This window comes from Lotus japonicus, chromosome 6, assembly GCF_012489685.1.
Source record: "Lotus japonicus ecotype B-129 chromosome 6, LjGifu_v1.2".
Classification (NCBI taxonomy): Eukaryota; Viridiplantae; Streptophyta; class Magnoliopsida; order Fabales; family Fabaceae; genus Lotus; species Lotus japonicus.
The window spans coordinates 64,921,562-64,945,501 of record NC_080046.1 but is presented as its reverse complement, the minus strand read 5'-3'; the positions used below and the strand labels follow the sequence as shown (position 1 = coordinate 64,945,501).

The 23,940-nt window shown below is 39.1% G+C and overlaps 5 protein-coding genes across 6 annotated transcripts; 2 read left to right on the top strand and 3 right to left on the bottom strand.

Annotated features, from left to right (window-relative positions):
- Window positions 1-168: 168 nt before the first annotated feature.
- LOC130724705 (probable polyol transporter 4) lies at window positions 169-2,702 on the top strand. 2 transcript variants are annotated; one of them, XM_057575993.1, is made up of 4 exons: window positions 169-206; window positions 522-553; window positions 783-932; window positions 1,339-2,702. In XM_057575993.1, the coding sequence occupies exons 1-4, from the start codon at window positions 169-171 to the stop codon at window positions 2,700-2,702; spliced, it is 1,584 nt and encodes a 527-aa protein (XP_057431976.1). The 2 variants fall into 2 exon arrangements, with proteins under 2 accessions (XP_057431976.1, XP_057431977.1); XM_057575994.1 differs by lacking the exon at window positions 522-553 and having other exon boundaries at window positions 169-208.
- Window positions 2,703-6,440: 3,738 nt separating this feature from the next.
- LOC130723799 (uncharacterized protein At4g19900) lies at window positions 6,441-8,285 on the bottom strand. Its single transcript, XM_057574930.1, has one exon. It carries the CDS (start codon window positions 8,118-8,120, stop codon window positions 6,654-6,656), a length of 1,467 nt encoding a protein of 488 aa, XP_057430913.1. The 5' UTR covers window positions 8,121-8,285; the 3' UTR covers window positions 6,441-6,653.
- A 2,121-nt stretch (window positions 8,286-10,406) lies between these two features.
- On the top strand, window positions 10,407-12,251 carry LOC130722037 (uncharacterized). Its single transcript, XM_057572627.1, has 3 exons — window positions 10,407-10,837; window positions 10,910-11,775; window positions 11,870-12,251. The coding sequence occupies exons 1-3, from the start codon at window positions 10,561-10,563 to the stop codon at window positions 12,062-12,064; spliced, it is 1,338 nt and encodes a 445-aa protein (XP_057428610.1). The 5' UTR covers window positions 10,407-10,560; the 3' UTR covers window positions 12,065-12,251.
- A 1,170-nt stretch (window positions 12,252-13,421) lies between these two features.
- LOC130723850 (protein MAINTENANCE OF MERISTEMS-like) lies at window positions 13,422-14,690 on the bottom strand. The gene is made up of 2 exons (XM_057574987.1): window positions 13,972-14,690; window positions 13,422-13,883 (listed from the first exon to the last, which is right to left on the bottom strand). The coding sequence occupies exons 1-2, from the start codon at window positions 14,623-14,625 to the stop codon at window positions 13,527-13,529; spliced, it is 1,011 nt and encodes a 336-aa protein (XP_057430970.1). The 5' UTR covers window positions 14,626-14,690; the 3' UTR covers window positions 13,422-13,526.
- Window positions 14,691-17,367: 2,677 nt separating this feature from the next.
- Window positions 17,368-23,215, bottom strand: LOC130726639 (wings apart-like protein 2). The gene is made up of 13 exons (XM_057577942.1): window positions 22,876-23,215; window positions 22,256-22,355; window positions 21,653-21,992; window positions 21,321-21,433; window positions 20,934-21,062; window positions 20,684-20,777; window positions 20,426-20,536; window positions 19,319-19,809; window positions 18,832-19,097; window positions 18,357-18,504; window positions 18,114-18,211; window positions 17,940-18,021; window positions 17,368-17,750 (listed from the first exon to the last, which is right to left on the bottom strand). Exons 1-13 carry the CDS (start codon window positions 23,124-23,126, stop codon window positions 17,667-17,669), a joined length of 2,307 nt encoding a protein of 768 aa, XP_057433925.1. The 5' UTR covers window positions 23,127-23,215; the 3' UTR covers window positions 17,368-17,666.
- Between the last annotated feature and the right edge of the window lie 725 nt (window positions 23,216-23,940).

Here is a 23,940-nt window from a genome sequence, read left to right as displayed (position 1 = left end):
CGTTGTGTTAACTCTGTTCCTAAAATTAGCTACAAAGCAAGCAAATCACGTTTCAACTGGGTTTTCCCCGATTCAGTTTCAGATCTCAGAGCACAACACAACACAACCCCATTTAGATTTCTCACCCTCTTTCTCTTTGGGTTTGGAGGAGGAGGAGCAAAGAGAACAATGGGGTTGGTTGGTGTTCAAGGAAATGGGGGAGTTGGGTTTGGCACCCCACCTATGGGGCTTGGCACCCCACTTTATCAAATACGGAATTTAAAATTACGTATTCTCCCTATTGAATACGGAACTTAAAATTCCGTACTGTATTTAAGCATGCGTGTCACATTTTCAACCACTCATTATATACTAAAACAGATACGGAATTTTATTTTCCGTATTGATACGGAACTTTAAATTCCGTATTTAATAAAGTGGGGTGCAAAGCCTAAGGGGTGGGGCACCAAACTCAATTCCCAGGAAATGGGAATGTCAATGGAGATGTTATATCTGAGATTCCATTGGGAACCAAAACCAAGGGAGTTGGGTTTGGAGCCCCACCCCTTAGGCTTTGCACCCCACTAAAATAGATACGGAATTTAAATTTCCGTATCAATACGGAAAATAAAATTTCGTATCTGTTTTAGTATATAATGAGTGGTTGAAAATGTGACACGCATGCTTAAATACAGTACGGAATTTTAAGTTCCGTATTCAATATGGAGAATACGGAACTTTAAATTCCGTATTTGATAAAGTGGGGTGCCAAGCCCCATAGGTGGGGTGCCAAACCCAACTCCCCAAAACCAAGTACATCAGAATGACCTCTGATCTCACTGAAGCTGAAGAAGAAGATGAAGGTGGTTTGCAAACTAGCAATTATGATACAAAGAAATATATCATTGCATGTGCCATCTTTGCTTCTCTCAATTCCGTGCTTCTCGGCTATGGTAGGTAATTCTATTTCTCTATCTTATCTTTTCCTAATTTTGTGCTTAAATTTTGATCTGCTCATAAAATCCCAAATATCATATATGTGTTTTGCGTATAAGCATGTTTGGATCAGTTTTTATTTCCCCAGAATCAATTATGAAACCTAGAAATTACTCATAAAAGCTTCTTCTCATAATTGACTCAGACTTCAGAATCACCTGTAGAAAGATTTCCAAACGTGCAGGAAATGCTATTGTTAGACACTTACTAACAATTGAACACAGAATCCTCTAGTTGTATTCAACCATGTTGTATTGATTTATTTTGACATTTACTACTTAAACATTGCTCGCGCGTGTTTATTTATGCTATTAATGAGGATCGAAACTCAGGCTATAGCCATCTTTGCTTATAATTTTGCAGATATAGGTGTTATGAGTGGAGCAGTTTTATTCATTCAGGATGATTTGAAGATAACAGATGTTCAGGTGGAGGTACTTGTTGGAATTTTGAGCATAATATCGCTGTTGGGCAGTTTAGCAGGTGGAAAGACATCCGATGCTATCGGCAGAAAATGGACAATTGGTTTGGCAGCGATTATCTTCCAAACAGGTGGGGCTGTTATGGCTCTTGCTCCATCCTTCAAAGTGTTGATGATAGGCAGACTCTTGGCTGGGGTAGGTATAGGTTTCGGTGTCATGATCGCACCTGTGTATATCGCTGAAATTTCTCCTGCCATTGCTAGGGGATCTCTTACTTCTTTCCCTGAGATATGTATAAACTTGGGAATCCTTCTCGGTTACATATCAAACTATGCATTTTCGGGTCTTCCAGCTCATATAAGTTGGAGGATAATGCTTGGTGTGGGACTTCTTCCTTCAGTTGTTATTGCTGTTGCACTCTTTTTCATACCTGAATCCCCAAGATGGCTTGTGGTGCAGAATAGGATTGAAGAAGCTAGACTAGTGTTGTTAAAGATAAATGCAAGCGAGAAGGAGGCCGAAGAAAAGTTGCAAGAAATTCAGGTAGCTGCAGGTTCAGCGAATACTGAGAATTATGAACCAAAAGCTGTCTGGCGAGAAATCTTTTGTCCTTCTCCTCCAGTTCGAAGGATGCTTATAACTGGTTGTGGAATTCAGTGTTTCCAGCAGATAACAGGCATAGACACCACTGTATACTACAGCCCCACAATTTTCAAGAATGCTGGGATCACTGGCAAGTCTGAGGTCCTCGCAGCAACTGTTGCTGTTGGGTTCACCAAAACTCTCTTCATCTTGGTAGCTATAATGCTTATTGATAAACTGGGGAGAAAGCCTTTGCTTTATGCGAGCACGATTGGGATGACAGTTAGTTTGTTTAGCCTCAGCTTCTCTCTGGCTTTTCTGAGCCATGCAAAAATTGGGATCACATTGGCAATTATTGCAGTTTGTGGAAATGTAGCTTCCTTCTCAGTGGGAATTGGCCCCATATGCTGGGTGTTGACATCTGAGATATTTCCTTTGAGGCTCAGAGCTCAAGCATCAGCTCTTGGAGCAGTGGGAAGCAGGGTGAGTAGTGGTGTGATCTCCATGACCTTCCTCTCGGTCTCTGAAGCAATCACAGTAGCAGGAACCTTCTTTGTCTTTGGTGTTATTTCATGTAGCGCGGTTGCCTTTGTTCATTACTGTGTTCCTGAGACAAAAGGAAAGACTCTTGAGGAAATTGAAGTGCTCTTCCAAGACAAGGATGAATTGCAAGAAAATGAAGTGGAAATGGGAGATGTGGAGCGACTGATGCAGAAGTCATGAATTAGTGGCATGCTAGTCTGAGTTTTATTGCACTGAGTGCATGTTTTGAAATCCATCTATAATTGATTATGAAGACAAAATCAATTCAGGCAAGATGAGCAGCTTGTGGGTTACCAGAATTGATTATGAGGAAAAAGAAGCTAATCTAAACATGTTATAAATTCCTAGATAGTACAAATTCAGTATTATAAGTGTTTTGGTGGCAGAAAATCTATTTGGGTTGTAATTAGCGGGCATTTCTGCTTTTACAACAGAAAGGCTTTGTTGTGCAAGCAGAGGGACACCATTCAAGAAGAGGAGAAGCATCATTGCAATGTTGTCATTCAAGCCACCAGCACCAATATAAGCTTAAGTATTTACTCATTGTTCATTTGTATAGTGATTTTTTTTTACAGTGTGTTGAAAATGAGTTTATATAGCGTAGTTTCATTGAACCATAATCGGAATTTGTGTTGTCTCTTTTCCATCACGTGCATGTAAGGGTCTCCATTTGCCCTCTATATTTATATTGTAGGAGTAGCAAGTGGGTGGTTGTCCACCCCCCCCCCCCCCCAACACACATTTTAAAGGAGCCTTATTCCTTTTAATTAAACTAAAAGTATATTTGCATTATTTGGTTACTATAAGTTGTTTAGCGGGAATGGGGTTGTATCCTTTGCAGGGAAGATCCTGCACATGCACCTATCACTTGATCTATTGTTCTGGGACAACGTTTGGGATTAGTAGAATGTCTTTTGAGATAAGAGAAAGCAAAGTTAAATATGAGAAGCTTGTCTCGTCCAAGATATTTCAACCTCAACTAAGGTTTCTTTTTGGTAGAAACCTTAACTAAGGGCTCGTTTGGTGGTCAGGATAGGATATGATATGTGAACAGGATATCAACAGGATAGGATAAGAGCAGGATAGACTCTTATCATATCCTGTGTTTGAGGTGCACATGATAAGGACAAGATATGATAAGGAAAAATTTATCAGATTAATATTTGAATAAAAAATACATTTAAAATTGATCATTCTATTAAATTTAATTTCTTTACATTTTCATGAATGAGTCTATATTTTAAAATAAATAAAATTAATTTAAATTTTATTAATTAGCCTATTTTATTGTTTTGAAGATGCCCTATATTTTAAATAAAACTATGCAATTAACCGATTGGTTTTCACTTAGTTGTGACACGTGATAATTAACAATAAAAGTTAACTAAATTAAGAATATTATTATTTCAAAAGTACTTTATATTTGAATTATAAATTATTATATAAGTAGATAAGTAATTTTAAATAATAGGAGATGAAAATAAAAAATTAATCTATTACTATTAAAAAATCAATATTTGTAATCAATGTTTTTCACTTAGTTGTGACACGTGATAAACAATAAAAATTAACTAAATTAAAAATATTATTATTTTAAAAATACTTTATATTTAAATTATTATATAAGTAGATAAATAATTTTTAAATAAAAGGAGATGAAAATATTAAATTAGTCTATTATTATTAATAAACCAATATTTGTAAGTGAGTAGTCTATTTTACTATTTATGAATAATAATTTTATTTATTTTTTATTTTAGTTAAATTAATATTTTTATATTTATTAATTAATATTATTATAAATTACAAATTATATAATATTAAAATAAATTAATTTGGAGTTAGGATACTGAAAGAAAATATATAACTGGTATCCTATCCTGCTCTATCCTAACTCCCCCCTCAGGATAACTTTTACACATGATTGACAGGATAGGATAGGAGATAGGATAGTGTTATCATATCCTGCTGGCGCAACAAACAACAGATAATAACAGGATATGATTATTATCCTGTCCTATCCTATCATGTCCTGGTCACCAAACGGACCCTTGAGAGTTTATATGGCTACTTACAATTTTTTATGTCAGTTTTTTTTCTGTCCAATATTGCAGAATAAAATTGTGCTTCTTTGTTTGAATGTTTGTACGTCTGCGGAGATGGGTCCTTTAAAATGTGGGAAGGGGATATAAGATGATAGAAAGTTGAGACCACCACGTTCATGGTGAAGACAAGAAGTACTTGCCAAATGATCAATGTAAAGGCAAAAGGCATGGACCCAAAACAAAAGACAAGACAACAACCCCTATTTTCCACATTAGTTTTGAATACATTCTGGGATTTAAATAGTTAAAAAGAGAATTAAGAAGGATATCTCAAGATTGAACAACAATATTTCAAATTAAGAGCTCTCTTTTCTAGATTTTTGCAATACATGATACTTAAACAAAATTTAGGCACCTCTCTTATCTAGACAAAAATCAATCCCTTAACACTCAAACGCCTTTTTTTTAAAAAAGAAACAAAGAAAACTTACTCCCAAAAAACTCAAATAGTCTTTTATTACATGTTGACTGATATTGTTTAACATGTGATAAATTTTCACCCCTGTACATTTTTGTTTGTTTGTTATGTACCCTACTCTTCATTCATCTTGATGTCATGTCCCTCAACCAACCAAATCTTACACCTCTAAATGGCAAATAGCTAATCAAGTATGTTCTTTTTTGCATTGTATTTCCCAATGACCCATACATTAATCCCTTTTGTAGAATTGAAGTTTGATTCATCCAATTTATAAGAAAAGTTGTTTCTTTTATTAATTCAAAGCTTCTTTAGTTTTTTTTTTTTCTACATGTTTGGTTGATGAGTATGGACATATATAGATTTCATGATACTGGTAATCTGGAATTTGATGATACTTGATGAAATTTGTTGAAATCTAATACTTATTTGATGAAATCTGGAAGAAATTATTATTTTTGTTTTATTTCTTAATTAATAAAAGAAAGTATATTACATTTTTGCCCTTTTATCATCCTCTCAATCCTAGCCATCCATCTAAGGAATATTCCTAGATTCCAAAATCGAACGGTAATTAACAGGTGGACTACCGGTGGACCAATTTTTAAAGAGTCCACCCTAGTGGGCACCTACTCGAACATTCCAATACTTAACAACATGTTTACGAAGCTCATTTATCTGCTAGAATGTTGTGGTTATAAATCTTTAACATTGAAAATACACATGTGAATGTCTTTAATTTCTCTAATTTTGTAATCAATTTTTAAGATGTGGATTGTAGCATATCCTCGGCAAGAAATTTGTGTCTGAACTAACAGTGGTCGAATCCTTGGGACTTGAAAGTAGGTGGATCATCTATCTGTATGTGTCACCCCACTCTACATGAAACTTCCCTTTCCCCTTACCTTTTTTCTCTTTTCATGGTTGAGGATTCATAACACAATGAATCCCAAATCATATGTACTGGAAGATATGATAATGCATGCAAGAGGAATAAGAAACAAAGTGAATGTCACATGGAATGAAATAAAAGTAGGTATCCTATTAAGATTGGAAGCTGAAAAATCACTTTCAAAGTTTAATTGTCCCAAACAAGATAAACTTCTTGAATACAAAGCAATCTTAAATTTCCATTTCCAAACTTCAATCCAAAACCACAGGCAAACATGGTTTTTCTTTTGTATGACTACAAATATCTTAGACAAGAATCAATACTAGACAAGCTGAAAACATTCATATTTTATTGAGACTAGCTCTCCCAGTGATGTTTTTTCCATACAAAAGACTCGATTATAAAACCTTACTTAAAGACAATCAAGCATATATCACTTGAACCAAACATTCATTGGTAACCTAATTACTATTAAGTTTTTACTAAGAAAGGAAATCACTTAAAAAATTCAATCCTTTCATATCCTTTTATGGAGATACAACAAAATGATTAAGGAAGGTTCCAAACCTTTATTTCCTAATAAACTACTCCAATTTTAGCCAACATATCCTCTTATCCCTTGACAAGTTGTAACACTATCATTGCTAACAACTCTTTACATTTAAGACTTGAACTTCTATTCTAACAAGCTAATTACAAACTATAAATTACACATTTCAAAGCAAAGTGTTGCAGAAGATGCAACAACTTGAAATGATACTATCAACAATGCTTCCCTTCACCACCTCCAGGTTCCTACTCTGCCTGTTCCACAAGTGCACTGCAAAGCTTTCTCTTTGAATTTGCACCATTTTCTTTGCCAACCACTTCGAATGGACCTCATCTTTAGGGCCAAGAAACAGACTCCTAATGCCTCTCCAGTCCACAGGATAAAATGCAGATGGTGGAAGCACAGTGAAATTGAACCCTGGTCTTCCACTCACCCTTGAAACCACTCTAGAAATCAAGTAAGGACCATTGTGGCCCCACTTGTTCCCATCAAAAGTAAGTGCAAATTCTTCAATGAACTTGAAAAGCAAAGGGTGTTTCTTATCAAATATCAACACTCCATTGTTCAAACGGCTCCATTTCCCAGTTCTAGCATCAGAAGCCTGTGCTCCAATGGTGTTTCTTAGCTCAGAGAAGCTCTTCAAAACCAGGACATCTAAGTCCATGTATATGCCTCCAAACTTGTATAAAAGTGCAAGCCTAAGCAAATTGGAGAGGTTTTGGCCCAAAGAAACTTCACCTGGATTCACAAACCCTTCTCTCAACCGATTGAACCATGTCTCAGCATGAGTATCCTTGAATAGATAATTGAAATCAGGGGAAATTGCAATGACTCTGAACCCATTTCTCACAAAAGGCCTCAGAATCTGAGTTCCTGAGTCAGAGTCCATGGAATTGGAGACTATAACCAAACAAGCTTGTGGGTGAGACTTGAACAAGCTCTCAACAGATAGCATCTCTCTTTCACCAAATGCTTTCAAGGGAGAAATCCAAGTCATAAAGAACCTGAGCTTACAAGAAGCAGAGGAATTTCCAGAGAAGAATGCTTTTACTCTGTTCTGAAACAGGGGAAGTGGGAGTGGAGGATTCTCAGACCGCAAGCTTCTAAGGCCACGCTTGTGCTTCTTCACTCTTCTCACCCTGCGAGTGGGGAGAATTTGGAATTTCTCAGTGGAGATTTGCAGAAGGGGTTTCTTCATGAGGGGTAAAGTTTCTTCTTCTTTTGGAGCAAAAAACACAGAAGAAGAGAGGTTTGAAGAAGAAGAAGAAGAAGAAGAAGAAGAAGAAGAAGACCATTTGGTTTTGGTGTGTGTTTTGGGGACATGAATGGAGAAGACAGTGAAAGCATTGTAAGCTAAAAGGAAGAGAAGGAGAAGAGCAAAGAAAGATGTTGGAAGGTGGAAAAGAAGAGAAAACATAGATTTTTTGAGGTGCTGAAGTTGGTGGAAGAGAAGAAATGGGAGGCAGAGCAAGGGTTTGATTCCTAGCTCCATTGGTTCAAACATGAAAAGGTTCAAGAGGTTTGAACTTCGAGAGAGAAAGTGGGATAGCAGAGCATATAATAATGGCGGTAAAGAAAAAGAAATGACTAGAGAAGAGTGCAAGTGTGACTGAGAGAGAGAGATAAAGAGCATTAAATTTTGAAGTGAAGAGAAGCATGTTCTGTTCTCTTCTGTTTGTTCTGTTCACGTTGCTTTGCTGTCTCAACGCCACTTCATTGCCAAAAATATCCAAACTTGAGTGAGCTCAGTAAATCAATTGATTGATAGAAGTCAGTGATTTTTCATAATAAATGTGTTCAACCAACAGAGTTATGTTTGGAAAATTTAAGATTTTGATTTTTGAGAAAAGAACAACCGAAAACCGAGTGGTTGAAGGGAGTTGGGTTTGGGCCTCTATGGGGCTGCGCGCCCCACCCTTTTTTTTTAAACCCAAAAGTGTTCTACGGAAAGGTACTTTCCGTATTCAATTTAACTTAATACGGAAAGGTACTTTATGTTTTGATGACTACGGAAAGGTATTTTCCGTATTTAACTCTGACAGGATTCCCTCTTTTTCCACCATTACTCCTCCCTCACCAACCCCTTCACCAACCCCTCACCAGCCCCCCTGAACCTCCTCAATGCCTCCAGACCACCCTCTCTCTCACCCTCTCCTACCTCACTTTCATTCCCAAGCTCTCCACCACCATCCACTCCTTCATTTCCCAAGCTCTCCACCACTATCAACAAGTGTTGTAGTAGAGGTAAGTCTATGTGTTTATTTGTTGTTATTTTGTAGGATTAAGTAGTGGAAGTAGTTAGATTAAGTAGTTTAAGTAGTTAGATTAAGTAGTTTAAGTAGTTAGAAGGATGGTTTTTTGAATTCTGAGTCGTGATATAATACGGATTGTTATCTTCCGTATTGAATATGGAAAGGTAATTTCCGTATTCAGTATGGAAAGTAACAATCCGTATTCAGTATGGAAAGTAGCTTTCCGTATTGAGTATGGAATGTAACTTTCCGTATTCTCTTCCAGGGATGACAGATTCATTTTTCTTTGGTGAGTCACAATTGATTGAAGCTGGATTTCACAATGGTCAACCTGAAGAGGCCACTACAGAGGTGCCACCACCAGCATTTGTGCCCCCGTGTATAAGTATAGATGTCTCGCATTTATTTGCAACTGATCAGGTATTCTTTGAACATATTTTTGCATTGTTTTGAGAGTGTAATATATCAATTCTTATTATGTCTTGATCACCCTTGTAATCAATTCTTATTATTATAACAGATTTTCCCTACCCGTGATGATCTTATCAATTGGGTTCATGGAATTGCGATTGAAAATGGATATGTTACGTTGATCACAAAGTCAGATTATGGTGGGAATGGAAGCAGAAAAGCTTATGTCATGTTGGGGTGCGAGAAGCATGGTAAATATGTTCCTTATAGAGACCCTGACCTTGTTGAAGGGACGAGATCACAAAAGACAGGTTGTCCTTTTAGACTAAAAGGACGACCTAGGAAAAATGGCATAGATAGAGATTGGCGGCTAAAGGTGATGGAAGGTATACACAACCATGAACCAGCTAGGTCACTACTTGGGCACAATTTTGTTGGTCGTCTAAAACCCGGAGAGAAGGAGCAAGTGGAAAAAATGACAAGGAGTTGGGTTCCACCGAGAAAGATGTTGTTGACTTTGAAGGAAAACAATCCTTCAAACTTGACTACCATATCTCAGATTTATGGTGTTTGCAAGAGGTTAAGAAAATCCCTCCGCGGGGGATTGACAGAAATGCAACACTTGTTGAAGAAGTTGGACGGTGACAAGTATGTCCACTTTGAAAGACATGAGCCTGGATCGGAAGTCATTAGAGATGTATTTTGGGCTCATCCAAATGCTATCAAACTGTTCAACACATTCCCGTATGTAGTGATTATGGATTGCACATACAAGACAAACAAATATGCAATTTCCTTGCTTGAGATTGTTGGACTGACTTCCACAGATAAGACCTACTCCATAGCCTTTTGCTACATTGTTAATGAGGGCACAAATGACTATGTTTGGGCACTGGAGTGTATGAAGTCTCTATTAGCTGATCAAGCCATGTTGCCTAAGGTGATTGTTACTGACAGGGATCTTGCCTTATTGAGTGCTGCTAAGCAAAGCCTTCCTAACACTACACATTTATTATGCTTGTGGCACATCAACAAGTGTGTTTTGGCAAAGTGCAAACTCTATGTTGGCACAGATGATTTTGCTGAGTTGGTTATGATGAAGTGGGCAGAGGTGGTGGATGCTGCAACAGTTGAAGAATTTGAAGTGAAATGGATGCAATTGTTTAATATGTGCAAGGCAAAATACAGCAACTTTACCTCCTATTGTTCTACTACATGGTTGGTTCACAAGGAAAAATTCGCCAAGGCATGTACAAATCATGTGATGCACTTTGGAACAACAACAAGTAACAGGTAAAAAAATTACATGAGCTTAATTTATGCGTTGTTTGTTCATTTGATAGATTGTTGTTAATAAGATATCTATTTGTTGTTTGCAGGGCTGAGGGTGCACATGCCAGTTTGAAGAAGATGTTACGGGATTGCAAGGGTGACCTAGCCACTTCATGGGATGCGTCGCATAGTTTGACATGTAATCGACATACTGAAATATTAGCATCGTTTGAGCGCAGTATTCACAGAATTGATCACATTTTCATGTTCCCATTTTACACAAATATTAGAGGATTTGTGTCAAACAAATGCCTGCAGCTCATCGACGCTGAACATATAAGAATGAAGTCCTACGGCGGATGCGATTGCTTGTTGAGAGAGACTCATGGACTACCTTGCGGTTGTGAACTTGCAGGTCACCGGTCAACCACTCTCTTGTCAATTAATTCTATTTGTTATTGAAAGTGACACTTTTGTGAACTTGCAGGTTATGAAAGAATTCCATATGAGTCAATTCATCCATTCTGGAAGAGACTGAGTTGGGAGCATGTACCTGAACCTGTTGCAGATACTACCAGCAACCATATTTGCGGCATGAACCATGGAGATATGCAACCAGAAGTTGAGGCATTGACACATTATTTCAGTTCTTTGGATACTGGAGGGCAGAGTATGGTAAGGAGGAAGCTTCAAGCGATCTATTGTCCTGAAAGCAGTTCACTTTGTACTCCTGCGGTTAAGATAAGGTCCAAGCGCACTCTTAAGGCGAATGAGAAAATACCACCCAAGAATAAAGCAATAGGATCCTTGACTCGTGATCTTTCAGGTTTTGAACATGTTGATAGGGAGATTAGAGAGGCAAAGAAGGTTTCACAACCACCAAAGAAGAAGCGTGTGAAGAAGTCTGATACAAGCTATTTCATGGGTCATTTTCCAGCCTTTTTCCACCCATATATACAAACAGTTCAGAATGTTGAGGATGATGGTAACTGTGGCTATAGAGCCGTTGCTGCATTACTCGGACTACCATCAGGTGAGGAAAGTTGGTCATGGGTTAGGGCAGCGTTGATAGAAGAACTTGAACGACACAGGGGGTTGTATGATGAAATGTGGTCCAGACATGTGGTTAATGCCTTACATTCCCGACTCACTCTTCCTCCTGGTGATCCGGCTACCGAGGATAAATGGATGCAACTGCCAGAGATGAGATACCTTGTAGCAACCAGGTTCCAAGTGGTTTTCATATCCATCTCCTCTACGGGTTGTTGGTCATACCTTCCACTAAGAGGAGAAGGTCCACCGGATGTACATCATGTTATAGCTGTTGGTCATGTGATAAATCACTTTGTACAGGTATTTTTTGATTGAGTACACTAATATCCAATTGGTGAATTGATTTGTTGTATTTGCAAGTTATCTAATTTTATTGTTATTCTCTATAATGTAGCTCCATCTAACTCCTGGACATTCTATGCCGCCAATTGCTCTCCAGTGGGAACGGTATGTTGATCCTACATCAGTAAGCTGGTGCGCCCCATATGGTACACGTTTAGGCAGATTCACATCAGAATTCGAAGCTTGGCTTGTTACTTTTGGTGTTCCTCTTAGTCACCAAAGCTATGTAGACATCACCTCAGATTGACACCACACTTTTGTGTGATATTCATTTGTAAACGCTCTGTAATATTAATCTGATGGGCCTTGCCTTTATGATGTTCATTTGTTGCTTTTAATAATATTAATTTGATGGTCATTGTTATATTGATGGGCCTTATTATTTTGAATCAGCATCAGGGATAATTAACATAGACAACCACTCTGTCATCAGAGTCCTGTCATTTCCAACCACCCCATCATCAGAGTCCTGTCATTTCCAACCACCCCATCATCAGAGTCCTGCCATTTCCAACCACCCCATCATCAGAGTCTTGTCATTTTCATCCACTAAATGACGAACTTGAAACCTGACATTACTATCTACCACCAACCAACCCCAACCACACTTGTATTATCCACCAAACACCATAAATCTTTTGACCATTCTGCTATAAATCTCTATGGGTTCTTTATTCTTCTTCATCCTTTTCTTCATGTCTTGCTTTCGAAGATAAAAAAAATACAATGGAACAAGACTGGGATGCATTAGTCCGCCGTTGCAAACGTCAAGGCAGCACTTCTAGCAGCTCTCGTCCTCTCATTCCTGGGCCAGCTGGCGCCGTCCAGGCTGCCATGTATGGGCGTAGATCCAACCCTAACACACTACTCATTCCGACCCAAGAATTTGTGAGGCGTGCGCTCGAAGACAGATCAACCGAAACCGATCCTGATTTCAATTCAAATGCTTGGCTTACAGCCCTGCAATTGGTGGAATCTGCCACTCCGCTGGGCACAATCACAACGAATGTTGAGAGAGTAGAGAGTGTTGTTGCTGTTATTAAATCATGCACTCCCAATGGTTTCGGAGATGCCAAAGTTACCCTCAAGGTATTTGCTCGCTTTTGTCCAGCTTCTTTAACCGTAAATTTTTTGTCTCATTTTCTCTCACGATTGCATTGATTTAGGACCCTACGGGCACCGTTGACGCTAGCGTCCATCGCAAGGCCTTCACTGACGGGGAATTTAGGAATGTCATAACTGTTGGATCTGTTCTTGTTCTCCAAAAGGTCTATTACCTTAAACATTAATCTTGCTTCCTTTGAACAAGTACGCATTAATCTTTTAAATTTGCAATTTACTTGCAGGTTGCTGTGTTTGCACCGAGTAAATCTGTTCGTTATCTGAATATAATGTTGCCCAACATAGTCAAAGTATTTCCACAGGATAGCGGACCCCACGACTTCATCGATATCACTGAGGATTAATTTTGTTTTCGTGTTGCTTCTGAATAATTTCGTGTACCCTTTAAACTGTTTGCCATGAAATATTTATGTTACTTATCCTGCCTTTGATTATTTACGGTGTAGTTATACGGGTTTTTTTCAATACAAGAGTCGGCATATAATGAGTGAAAATAGAAAGCATGATTAATATAAAGAGAGTCCTAATACAAAGAGTCACATGTCATAATATAAAAATACAAAAAAAATATACAAATATACAGTCAATCACTCGCCCCGACCCCTACCGACCCCCCTACGACCTCTAGGTCCACGGGCTCTGCCTCCACGGCCTCTGCCTCCACGCGCACCCTCTGCAGAAGCACCCTCTGCAGGAGCACCCTCTCCACGGGCTCTGCCTCCACGGCCTCTGCCTCCACGCGCTCTGTCTCCACGACCTCTGCCTCCTGCAGCTCTAGCTCCTCGGACAGCAGCAAAGGCTACCCCCTGGGTACCAATGAAGGCATTGGATCTAATAAGATCCAGCGCCCTCTTAGTGAGGGATCGGGAATGCGTGCCCTCTGCAGGAGCATCTGGCACCTCGAGTGACTGCTCCAACAAGTCCACAGCCCGACGCATAACAGTCTGCAAAAATAATGTAGATACATTAGATACAAATAAAATATCATGAACAAAAAATCACAATTGAATGGAAAATAAAATTCAAACTTACCACCGCACTGAACTCCTCCCTCCTATCATCAGGGATGATGAACCGATGGGACACAGCGCTGTACCACCTCATGTAATCCTCCACAACCTCTCCCGGATATGTAGCGGGGATCCCCTGAGGGCGGAGGTGCGGCGCAAACTCAGCAAAGGCAGCATCTGCGGTCTCAGCAAGGGACCCAGACGTCTGGATCTCAGAGGGGTGTCGAGGGACATCCTGTATGAAGCCAAACTGGCGCAGAACCCTCTCTGGTAGATGCCGTCGAACAACACGGCCAAATGGCGACCGGATGTAGCCAGAATACATGGCCCTCGGATCCCGTGGTCGATGAGCCCGATGGTCCTCAAATGGGGTCCATATAATGTCATCCACCGTCAGCTCATCGAGCATGACTCGCCTCTCATCAAGGCCTGCATGCCCGACCCAGGACATAGCCCACCGCCGCGCCCTAGGCTGGTCCTGCGAGTACTCCGGATCCGCCCTACGGATAATGACGCGGTCAGAAAGGTACTCGTAGACCCATCCTAGCAGGAGCGAGCTAAAACCTCCCATCTGGGCCGTCCCCCTCCTGGACGCTCGACTAAGCTGGTCGTATAGCGTAGCGAGCGCAATCGCGCCCCACGCGTACTCGCACACTCGACCAAGATCCTCCAACATCCCTATCCAGTAGACGGTCGTATGGTAGCCTCCGCTCTTGCTAGCAAAGAGCGTAGCGCCTAGCTGGTTCACCAGCCAAATCCGCGCAGCGTCCTCATATCGGTGCTCTACAATGAAGTGAATTAAGTTAATAGTTTATAACAATACAATAATAATAGATACAAAGACAATACAATAATAATTAAGACATACCCGCCAACGCAGCCTCATACCGGGTCTGCAAGACCCCAAAGTGAATAGTCCGGGACCTATTCGTATCAAACTCAGCCTCATAAATACCAACAGATCCTCCCATCAACTGAGCACAGAGCGCTGCACACTCGTCCCTCTCCCCCCTCCCAGGCGTATAGAACCTCGACCCCATGGGGAGATGGAGAAGAGCCGACACGTCGTCCAAGGTGATAGTCATCTCCCCGAACGGCATGTGGAAGCTACTAGTCTCCTCATGCCATCGCTCCACAAGGGCCAAAATAAGGCCTGCATCTATCACCGGGTAGCTGCAATAGGGTAGCTGATGAAGACCCGTCTGCTCAATCAACTCTCGAACCCGCCTGTGACTGTCTGAATCACCATCACAAGCAAGGTTCCAAACCGTCCCCCCAGCTGTGGCCACCTTCAACTGTCGACGGTCCACATACTGCTCGTCTGTGCGTAGGAGTGCATGCCACGCCCAGGGAGCCTTGTGATCAGCATAATGGGTGAGGAGCGACAGCTCAACAGGCCCCCCCGGAAACGGCGGCAACCTCTGGATCAGGTCCTCCTCGCCACCCTGTGCCCCCTGCTCCCCCTGTTCTGGCGGCAGGACATCAGCATCAACAGTAGGCGGAGGAATACTATCCTCGTCAGATCCTCCCATGCCGGATGAGGCCTCGCCTGATGACTCCTCGCCGGAAGACTCCTCGCCTGAGGACTCCTCGCCTGAGGACTCCTCGCCTGAGGACTCCTCGCCCGATGACTCAACCGTGGGAGAGGGCGGAGAATCAACTGTAGGTATCTCAACCGTGGGAGACGGCGGATAATCAACCAGAGGAACCTCAATCATGGGAGACGGCGGAGAAACAACTGGAGCTGAAGCCTCCACCGCCTGAGAGGTTGCAGCATGATCGCCGCGCCGGCTAGAAGCATGTAACCGCCGGTGTCTATCCTCAGTAGCCCCGACATCCTCACTAGAAGCATGAGACCTCTTTCTGTTCTTCATTCTCACTATATATTCAGAGCAAACATTCACTATATATACCATTTCAGCCATAGACAGAAACATGATGCAAGCAAATGGAAAATTCCTAGAATTTTATAAGTACATAAATGATAATCGGATCTTCTGTGGATTATGCATGCTTGGATCAACTTTTATTTTCCTAATAATCAATTATGGCATCTAGAAACTACTCACAAATGCTTTGGAAACCTTCTATAATTGATTCTGAACCCAGAATCAATTATAAGGGTTGGGTTTGGTTCTGAGATGAATACGGAAAACGTTTTTCCGTATTCAATACGGAAAACCATGTTCCATACTGAATACGGAATACCATTTTCCATATTCAATACGGAAACCAGTGATCCGTATTTACCCAGAAACGCCATTAACGACAATGAGCTATCGGCCCTAAACCCAAACCACATTCAAGACATTTCAGCCAACAATACCTCTACACAAGCAACAATCGACTACCCTAGGGTTCAATGATTAACATAATTTCAAGTTAAATGGGGAAAATCCAAAAATCCTTACCTCTAGGTTTCAATTCTGAGAATGGGGTTGTGAAGAGCTTTGATGGAGATGATGGAACCTTTCAAGTACACGGTTCAAGCAAGGGGAGCGACAGAGATCGAAGGTTGAAGAGGGGAGAAGAGCTTGGCAAAATACGGAAATGGGTTTGAAATGGGTTTGAATAAACCCTTGCCGGTTTACATACTAATATAATACGGATATAAGACTTCCGTATTGAATACGGAAATGTTTCTTCCGTATTCTATTAAAGGGGGGCGTTCCAGTAATTTCCCCACTTTAAGTGGGGCGGGGAGCCCCATAGGGGGGCCCCAAACCCAACTCCCGTGGTTGAAGCTTGGAGTGAAGAAACATTTAATCCTAATAAAATTTTATTTTTTAATAAAAGTTGCTATTTTCAATTTTGATCCAACCTACCAATTTAGCTCTTGTAGAATGAGGAATGTAGCTTAAAAGGTTAAAAAACAACAATTCAAAAAGTAATAAGGTGTGCGAATAGCGTTTGGTACATGCAAAAAGTAGTTAACACATGACCTTGATATGCAGAAATGTCTGCATATACAAGGGTATTTACAAGATAAAAGGCCAGCCGTTTCTGATTGAGATATGACTCACCTAAATGCACAAAGGTATGAAAACTAAATGTGTGTTTTGATCAACATTGAAAGAATTGATTTTGGGTAAAATTGATTATGGTAAAAATGAGAGAGTTGAAAATCAAATAATTTATATGTCAATATATTTATGAAAAAAGTAAATTTTGTATGAGGATGTTGTGAAATCAAAGTGTGAATCTCACAATCAGTTATAATCTACCACAAAAAACTAGGTTTTATAGCTTCGTTTTAGAATTAACTTTTGAGCTACAATAACTGATTTTAGCAGTAGTTAATCATTCTGACATTTAGAAATGGACATTCAAACTAGGTTTTAGGAAAAAAAGACTAGTTAAGTAAAATAAGACCAATTAATCTTCACTTAATAATTAATATCAAGTGCTGAGAAGATGAGGAAACAGAGAATGTAGAACTTCTAACTAAGCTTCTGATACAAGAAAATGAATACACAAGAATGCTACTATTGATTACAGAAACTATACTAAAAAATTACCAGGATCGAAGTTTTGTATACAAGATCTAAAGCATCACCAAGTTGGTGAAGTAAAAATAAGGAGGAATTATTTATCCAGAATGAAAAATGGAAACAATGCAGAAAAGAATGGTCAGTATAATGAAGTGAGTTGCAGCCTCATTTCCTCAGTCATCTAAAGCAATCTGTGGCTGTACAGAGTTTTACATTTGCTGAGCTTTCATGTAACTCTACATGATTCAATGACTTCACAAACAGCTTCATAAGTCTCTGAAGAAATCATGTTCATGGCAAAATGAAAGTCCTGGAGACAGAAATGTAATTATCGGTTAAAGATGCTATCAATGGACTCAGTGAACGGATATAACAGAATGTGAGCCCTATAACCTATCCAATACTTAAAATGAACCCGTTCCATAAGATTTAGTGTAATATTAGCAATATCCAAAACTAACATTGACCATAGTATTTAAGACTATCAACATCCACTTACCACAAATCTGTCCAACACAGGCACAAGAGTAGACAAGTTGTGATGTGGAAGATTGTCAGAAATTGCTTTGCGGACGCTTTTGCTGTAAATCAAAAAATTAAATTTAAATCAGATTTGTAGGCCTTTCTGTGGATAAAATATATAAAAAGAACAGAAAATGTTTACGAAATTAACCTTTCTGTGGAAAGAAAGGCTAGAAGCAGAGCTGAATAAGCTTCCACGATCATTTTCTCAGCTTCTTTTTCACCTCGTAGAACAGCTGCCTCATCATCCTGCTCAATTGAACGCAAGATGATACAAGGTACATCAATAACAATCAAATTTTACATCTTTCTTGCTTCCATTGTACAAGTCTAAAGTCACACAGTTAGGCATTAAGTCACAAATCAAATGGAAAAATCAAAACATGCTACCTACCAGAGTTATACATTTATCTTCCTCAACTCCATCACCTCCACTTTGGTTAGCCAAGAAAATAGAGCACAGCAATTGAATAACACTCCTCTGTGCCTGGCCCAAGCGTTTTGAGGTAGGTAGCAGAACAGTGGCTGCTGCAAGCCGTAATCTGCAAAAAGACACATCTATATTACAATGAGAAAGTTTGTTGTTCCTTATCTATGTAAACTTTATATTCATCATAAACAGTAGGAAGTAACAGTTAGTGCTTGATCTGAAAAACAGGATCAAGTAGATAGGGCAAATCTCTTTTATATATATGAATGAAGACTCAAATATACAATTATGAAAATAAAATGATTGGGGCAACCATCCAAATATATATGAATGAAGACTCAAAAAAATTCCTTGGGTTAAGATTGAGATTAAGAAAAAACACAAACGTTTCTAGTTCTAGAAACACTTTCAACTGCCTTTGCAGAACCAACTAATTTACCTGTTATGACCTTCCTTCTCTACCAGGTTTACAAGCAGCCCCAGAATAGCAACAAGAAAATCTAACTCATGATCAGTGAGATGCCTATCACGTTGGTGGTCTTTTGGAATTTTGGAAGTATTTCCTTTTATCTGAACAAAGGACAACGGTAATGAGCTGAAAGAAGGGAAATGACCAGCAATTATCAAAGGCATAGTTTCCAGTCCTCCATAGGCAGCAATTTGCTGGCAGCCAGCAGGGTTTTCATTAGTCAAATTCATCAGCACCTACAATGAGAAAACATTACTTAGCGCATGAGAGGAACCCACAAACCAGAACTGAAGATTACAATGGAAAATACTACGAACAAGGTAAAAAATCTACTATAACAGAATGAAAAATGGACAGAAATGGAGAGAAATCTCTCATCTAAGAATTTACAAACATTAAAATAAAACTGGATATAGAAGATATACAGAAAGACCAAACAGATAGTCAGAGAAAATACCTTAACTGCAGTAAGAAGGCAATCAGTGAGAAGGCTGGAACCTGCTTCATGACTGATGTAAGAGCTGGAACATTTGTTATTCAACACTCGTTGACTCCCATTTGTCTGAGATTGACATCCATCTTCAAAATCTCTGTTTGTCATCTCATATCTTTTAGAATGAGATGTTTTTTTATTCCCTGACAGCAGGTCCCACTTAGAGAGTGCAGTGTCATCCTCATCAAATGCAAATGGATCTCGGCTATTGGCTAAAACATCAACGTCGACCACAGATGTTTTACTATCTGAACCACTAGTCGATGCAACAGCATAACAAGATTCAGTACTGAAAGTCCTTGAATTGCTGGGAGTTTCAGCAGTGGATAGTGATCCTTTCAACTGAGAACATTTTGAAAGCCAACTCTTCCGTGGAAGTTTAAAACTCTTCATAGAAGAGTCTCTCTCCATATCACAGTACATTCCAGTGGAATTACTGAATACAGTTCCATTCTCTGCAAAATCAAGTAAATGAGCTTTCAGAGAATCTTAATGCACTTGTTTCAACAATAGCATACGTAAACAAATTCAAAGTAATTGTCACCACCAATCAATCTTTAGAACTAAGGCATAATCTAAACATGGGAGGAAGAAATAATTAATCTATAGAACAAAGAAAGGTGAGGTGCAACAGTGATGGTCACTAAACAAACTTTCACATCCTAAATAAGCCTGAAATCTGCCTCATGAAAGTATCCAAAACTTAAAGGGAAGGTACTCAGCTCTAGAATCTAGAAAGAGCAATTTCTAAGTCAAGGGCCCACACAATGACCATCAGCTTCTTCATATCCATGATTGGCTGATATGAATTATGAATTACGAGTAGTGGCTCCTTTCCAGAAAGAAAAGATGACTTCAATAAACCCCTCTCTCCCCAATCAAAGGCAGGACAAACCACAGTATATCCTTCTATAAGAGACAAACAACTGAAGTAGTGGCTCCTTTCCATAAGGAAAAGATAACTTCGAAGTGTTATAAGTTAAACAATGATTCAGCAAAGTTTTGTACAGAACTCCACCAGATGTAACTATAATCTGAAATAGTTAATAAAAAACCATAACAATCTCGTACCCTTATGGTCTGTGAGCAAATCCAAATCAGAATCATGACTTCTCATAGAAAAAGGATCCCGTCGCTGGCATTTATTGGATGTTGTAGAAGAATTCTGACGTAAAAATAGATCTACAAGTTTGGAGATTTTAGAGGAGAGAAGAAAAGATATCAATAATCAGAATCGCAAACTGAACAAGGAATAATGACAAGACCACTAAGAGAAAAGGATGGGAGGGGGTGAAGCTGCAGAAGGGTTAAATTCAGTGTGAGCATTACCTGAGAGAATCTTGACAAGAGTTATAACCAGCTCAACAAAAGAAAATGGGGTTGTCCGAAAACTCAACTTTCTTTTCAGTCCAAGCAAATGAGTCTGTGGAGAAAGTAATAAATTCACCAAGCTGAGAATGCAACAAAAGTAGCAGAAAACAATACAGAGGAAGTCATATAAGCAAATTCAAGAGAACCAAAAGCATATCTATTTAGGAAAGAAAGAGGGTAGAAAACTAGAACAAGTTTATAATTCAACCTGATTGTCTTTACTTCGGAAGGTAGCATTTTCCATGATCTTCAGGCATTTGAGAAGCAGGGTGAGGCTTTTCAGCTGTTTGTCATTTCTCATATCTTCAGTGGACAGAGAACTATCTTCCATCGAGAACTGAAAGACATATCGATGGTTTTAACTTCCAAGATAATTATTGCCCCAAATAAACTCATATACAAGCAGATAACATTTAGCGAATAGTAATATACAAGAACAAACATAGTGTAAGGGAACTGGTCATGAACAAGTACTATATCTCACCTTAGAGCAAGAATCATTCAATTAAATTAGATCATCCGTCAAATCTTTGCTCAAGTTATTTCTCTAAAACTATAGTTAAGCATAAATGAAATCGAAGATACAAGCTCACACCTCCAAATCTGACAGACAATTCAAGATGGTTTCAAAGACAGCATCAAGCCCTCCAAGCTTTCTTAGTTTTTCCTTAAAATTTTCACTAGTCTTCTGCACAGCACCAGAGGTTTCTGAACACAGTCCCCCACCATCCAAAAATACAAAAGAATTGTCAGTAGCAGACAGTTTTGATTCCATAAAAGAACATACAAGAGATAACAAAGTTTGTAGAAGTTGACACCCAGTCAACTAGAACTTCAACTTCAGTCAAAAGTTTTTTTTTTATTTTATGAAACTTCACTCAATAGTTGCTATGATATAAAAAGTGACAGTTGATCTTCTGTAAATACCATCAAGAGAAACGGCAGATAAACAAGCCTTCTCGATAATCAGCAATGCTAGCCATTTTGGGCATAACTCTGGCCTCTCTAGCCCACCGTCACTTAGATGAGTAAATTTTAGATCTTCACAATTTACTAGAATTTCTTGAACTCTAGAAAAAATTGCAAGAGAACTGGCGTCCAATCTTTCCACTGTATTTTGTAATCTGCCAGCATTCTTCTGCAATGTCAGAAGTGGAGATCTGAATTTCGGTGCTTTGTCTTCACTAACCATGGAAACAATTGGTCTCAACAACTTGATTAGAAATTGAATAGAGTGAGGTGATTCAAGGAGGTGATCATCTTGACCCTGAAAGCAAAGCATATCCAGTAAGCATTAGACAGGCACACAAGTGAATCATAAGGTTGGAAATATATGCAGAAAGGATCGAAAGTGAAGCCCAAATATATACTTAGTAGACCAATGTATAACAGAACAAGCCTATAAAATAAGCAATGAAGAATCACTGAGAAACTCTATTGCTATTTAATTATTATTTATATTATTTATAACACAAAGCTTCTTTCATATTCACTAGAACTAGAGTATTTCAGAAACCATACAAGACTTACCTCAATAGTCAAAATGTAGAAAAGAGTTGCAGCAGCAAGATTGCTGGGAGAATCATTAAGACTGAGGCCCAAAATAGCATTAGTTATTGTCTTTGTCATCCTAGAAAGTAAACAAATGAGGTATTATTAGCTAACACTCCATAATGATGTTTTAGTCTTATAGACAAGAGAGTCACAACAATTACAAAATACTCTGGCATGTAATGGAAACAAGATTATTCACAATTACATAAAAAGGCAGACAATTGTTCAAAACTATAAAGAATCTAATAAGTCCCCCTTCAATTTCATGATACATCAAAATACCACCATTTCAAATGAAACTTAGACCTCAAACCATTATACTACTTCAAAAGCTCTCAAAAAAAAATTCTCTGAATTTTTTTCAGAAAATAATTCAAAACAAAACAGAAACATGAAGAGAACACTGAACGGCCAAAAAATTCAAAATTTTGAATTCACTTCAAGAAACCCATTTAGAAAGATGTGATCAAATTGATAAAATTTTGAATTCACTTCAAGAAACCCATCATAAAAATGAAAACTTTGAATTCATTTCAAGAACCCCATCATCAGAAATTCGAGAAAAAACAATCTTTTCACACAGGAAGATATGTTACCGTTGAGTCCGCAGAAGTTGGCGGCGGTGCGGGGAGGCGCAAATGGACAAGAGAGAGAGCAAGCTGGCCCTCGTGACGCGCGGTGGCTGGCCTACGCGGAGGCCGTCGACGGCGAAAAGAATCTCGTCGAGGTGCTCCATCATCTGTCCGAATTCCTGCGTCGACACCTTCGCCCTCTTGTGGGAGGAGAAGAGCTCGCCTTCGTCGGCGAAGGTCGTCGGAATGTGGCTGGCGCGGCGGCGAGTGATCATTTCGCCTGGTTCTTGAAGGAGAAAGAAGACCGGAACTTCGGTGTCTTCGTTCGTTGCAGAGGTTTCTCTGTGAGTGCTGTGACCGTTTCCCGGCGTTAAGAGACGACAATTGTTTTATAAAGAAAATATTCAAATACAAATTTATCAATTTCATAGAAATGAAAAATAAGTTTTTTTTTTATTTAAAAATTGTACTGAAATTAATTAAGAGCCGGAAGGCATCGACGCAAGTACATCAATGTTCACTAAGTGAACCACAGATTGAGGAACTTCCTCTACCCAAACTCTATCAGCATAGGTAGATGCGTTCCGCGCTAAATAATCTGCAACTGAGTTCCCCAAACGTCTAACAAAAGATAAATCAACAAAATCAAACGAGTAAATGGTTGTTTTGAAATGGCTGTTAATGACGAATAGTGTAGTGTAGCGGTAAGCCCAAAAAACGCTATTTCAAACGTTATTGCGACGTAATACAGACAATAGCAGTGAATAGTGGAGAGCAGTCCTCATAGCGTTATCGCTCCACTATAGCGCGCTATTAAGAAGCCTCAAACTTTGATATATGGAAAACATAAGAAATAATCAAATTTGATATTTTTGTCTATAGAAGATAAAAAAAATTACAATTAACAGTTTTTTTTTACAAGAGGAAAGAAAAACAAGTAGGAAAATTAGCTACTACTTAAAGGTCAAGTTACATAGACGATAAAACAAAAGAAGAATGTTGTTTCCATACGCACCGGGGAGCGCATCATGAGCCCCTTGATTTGTAAGACAATCAACAATGTTATCGTCCTCCCTTGCCACATGAATA

Excerpts from the sequence above, each read along its gene's own strand:
- LOC130724705 (XM_057575993.1), top strand. The coding sequence starts at position 169 with ATGGGGTTGGTTGGTGTTCAAGGAAATGGGGGAGTTGG. Across the intron at positions 207-521 it reads CAAGGAAATGGGGGAGTTGG|GGAGTTGGGTTTGGAGCCCC; the intron begins GTTTGGCACCCC and ends ACCAAAACCAAG. Across the intron at positions 933-1,338 it reads TTCCGTGCTTCTCGGCTATG|ATATAGGTGTTATGAGTGGA; the intron begins GTAGGTAATTCT and ends ATAATTTTGCAG.
- LOC130723799 (XM_057574930.1), bottom strand. The coding sequence starts at position 8,120 with ATGCTCTTTATCTCTCTCTCTCAGTCACACTTGCACTCTTCTCTAGTC.
- LOC130722037 (XM_057572627.1), top strand. The coding sequence starts at position 10,561 with ATGTTACGGGATTGCAAGGGTGACCTAGCCACTTCATGGGATGCGTCG. Across the intron at positions 10,838-10,909 it reads TTGCGGTTGTGAACTTGCAG|GTTATGAAAGAATTCCATAT; the intron begins GTCACCGGTCAA and ends GTGAACTTGCAG. Across the intron at positions 11,776-11,869 it reads TGATAAATCACTTTGTACAG|CTCCATCTAACTCCTGGACA; the intron begins GTATTTTTTGAT and ends TCTATAATGTAG.
- LOC130723850 (XM_057574987.1), bottom strand. The coding sequence starts at position 14,625 with ATGTTGGAGGATCTTGGTCGAGTGTGCGAGTACGCGTGGGGCGCGATT. Across the intron at positions 13,884-13,971 it reads GGGAGGAGTTCAGTGCGGTG|ACTGTTATGCGTCGGGCTGT; the intron begins GTAAGTTTGAAT and ends TTATTTTTGCAG.
- LOC130726639 (XM_057577942.1), bottom strand. The coding sequence starts at position 23,126 with ATGATCACTCGCCGCCGCGCCAGCCACATTCCGACGACCTTCGCCGAC. Across the intron at positions 20,778-20,933 it reads TCCGAAGTAAAGACAATCAG|ACTCATTTGCTTGGACTGAA; the intron begins GTTGAATTATAA and ends CTTTCTCCACAG. Across the intron at positions 19,098-19,318 it reads GCCTTCTTACTGCAGTTAAG|GTGCTGATGAATTTGACTAA; the intron begins GTATTTTCTCTG and ends TTCTCATTGTAG.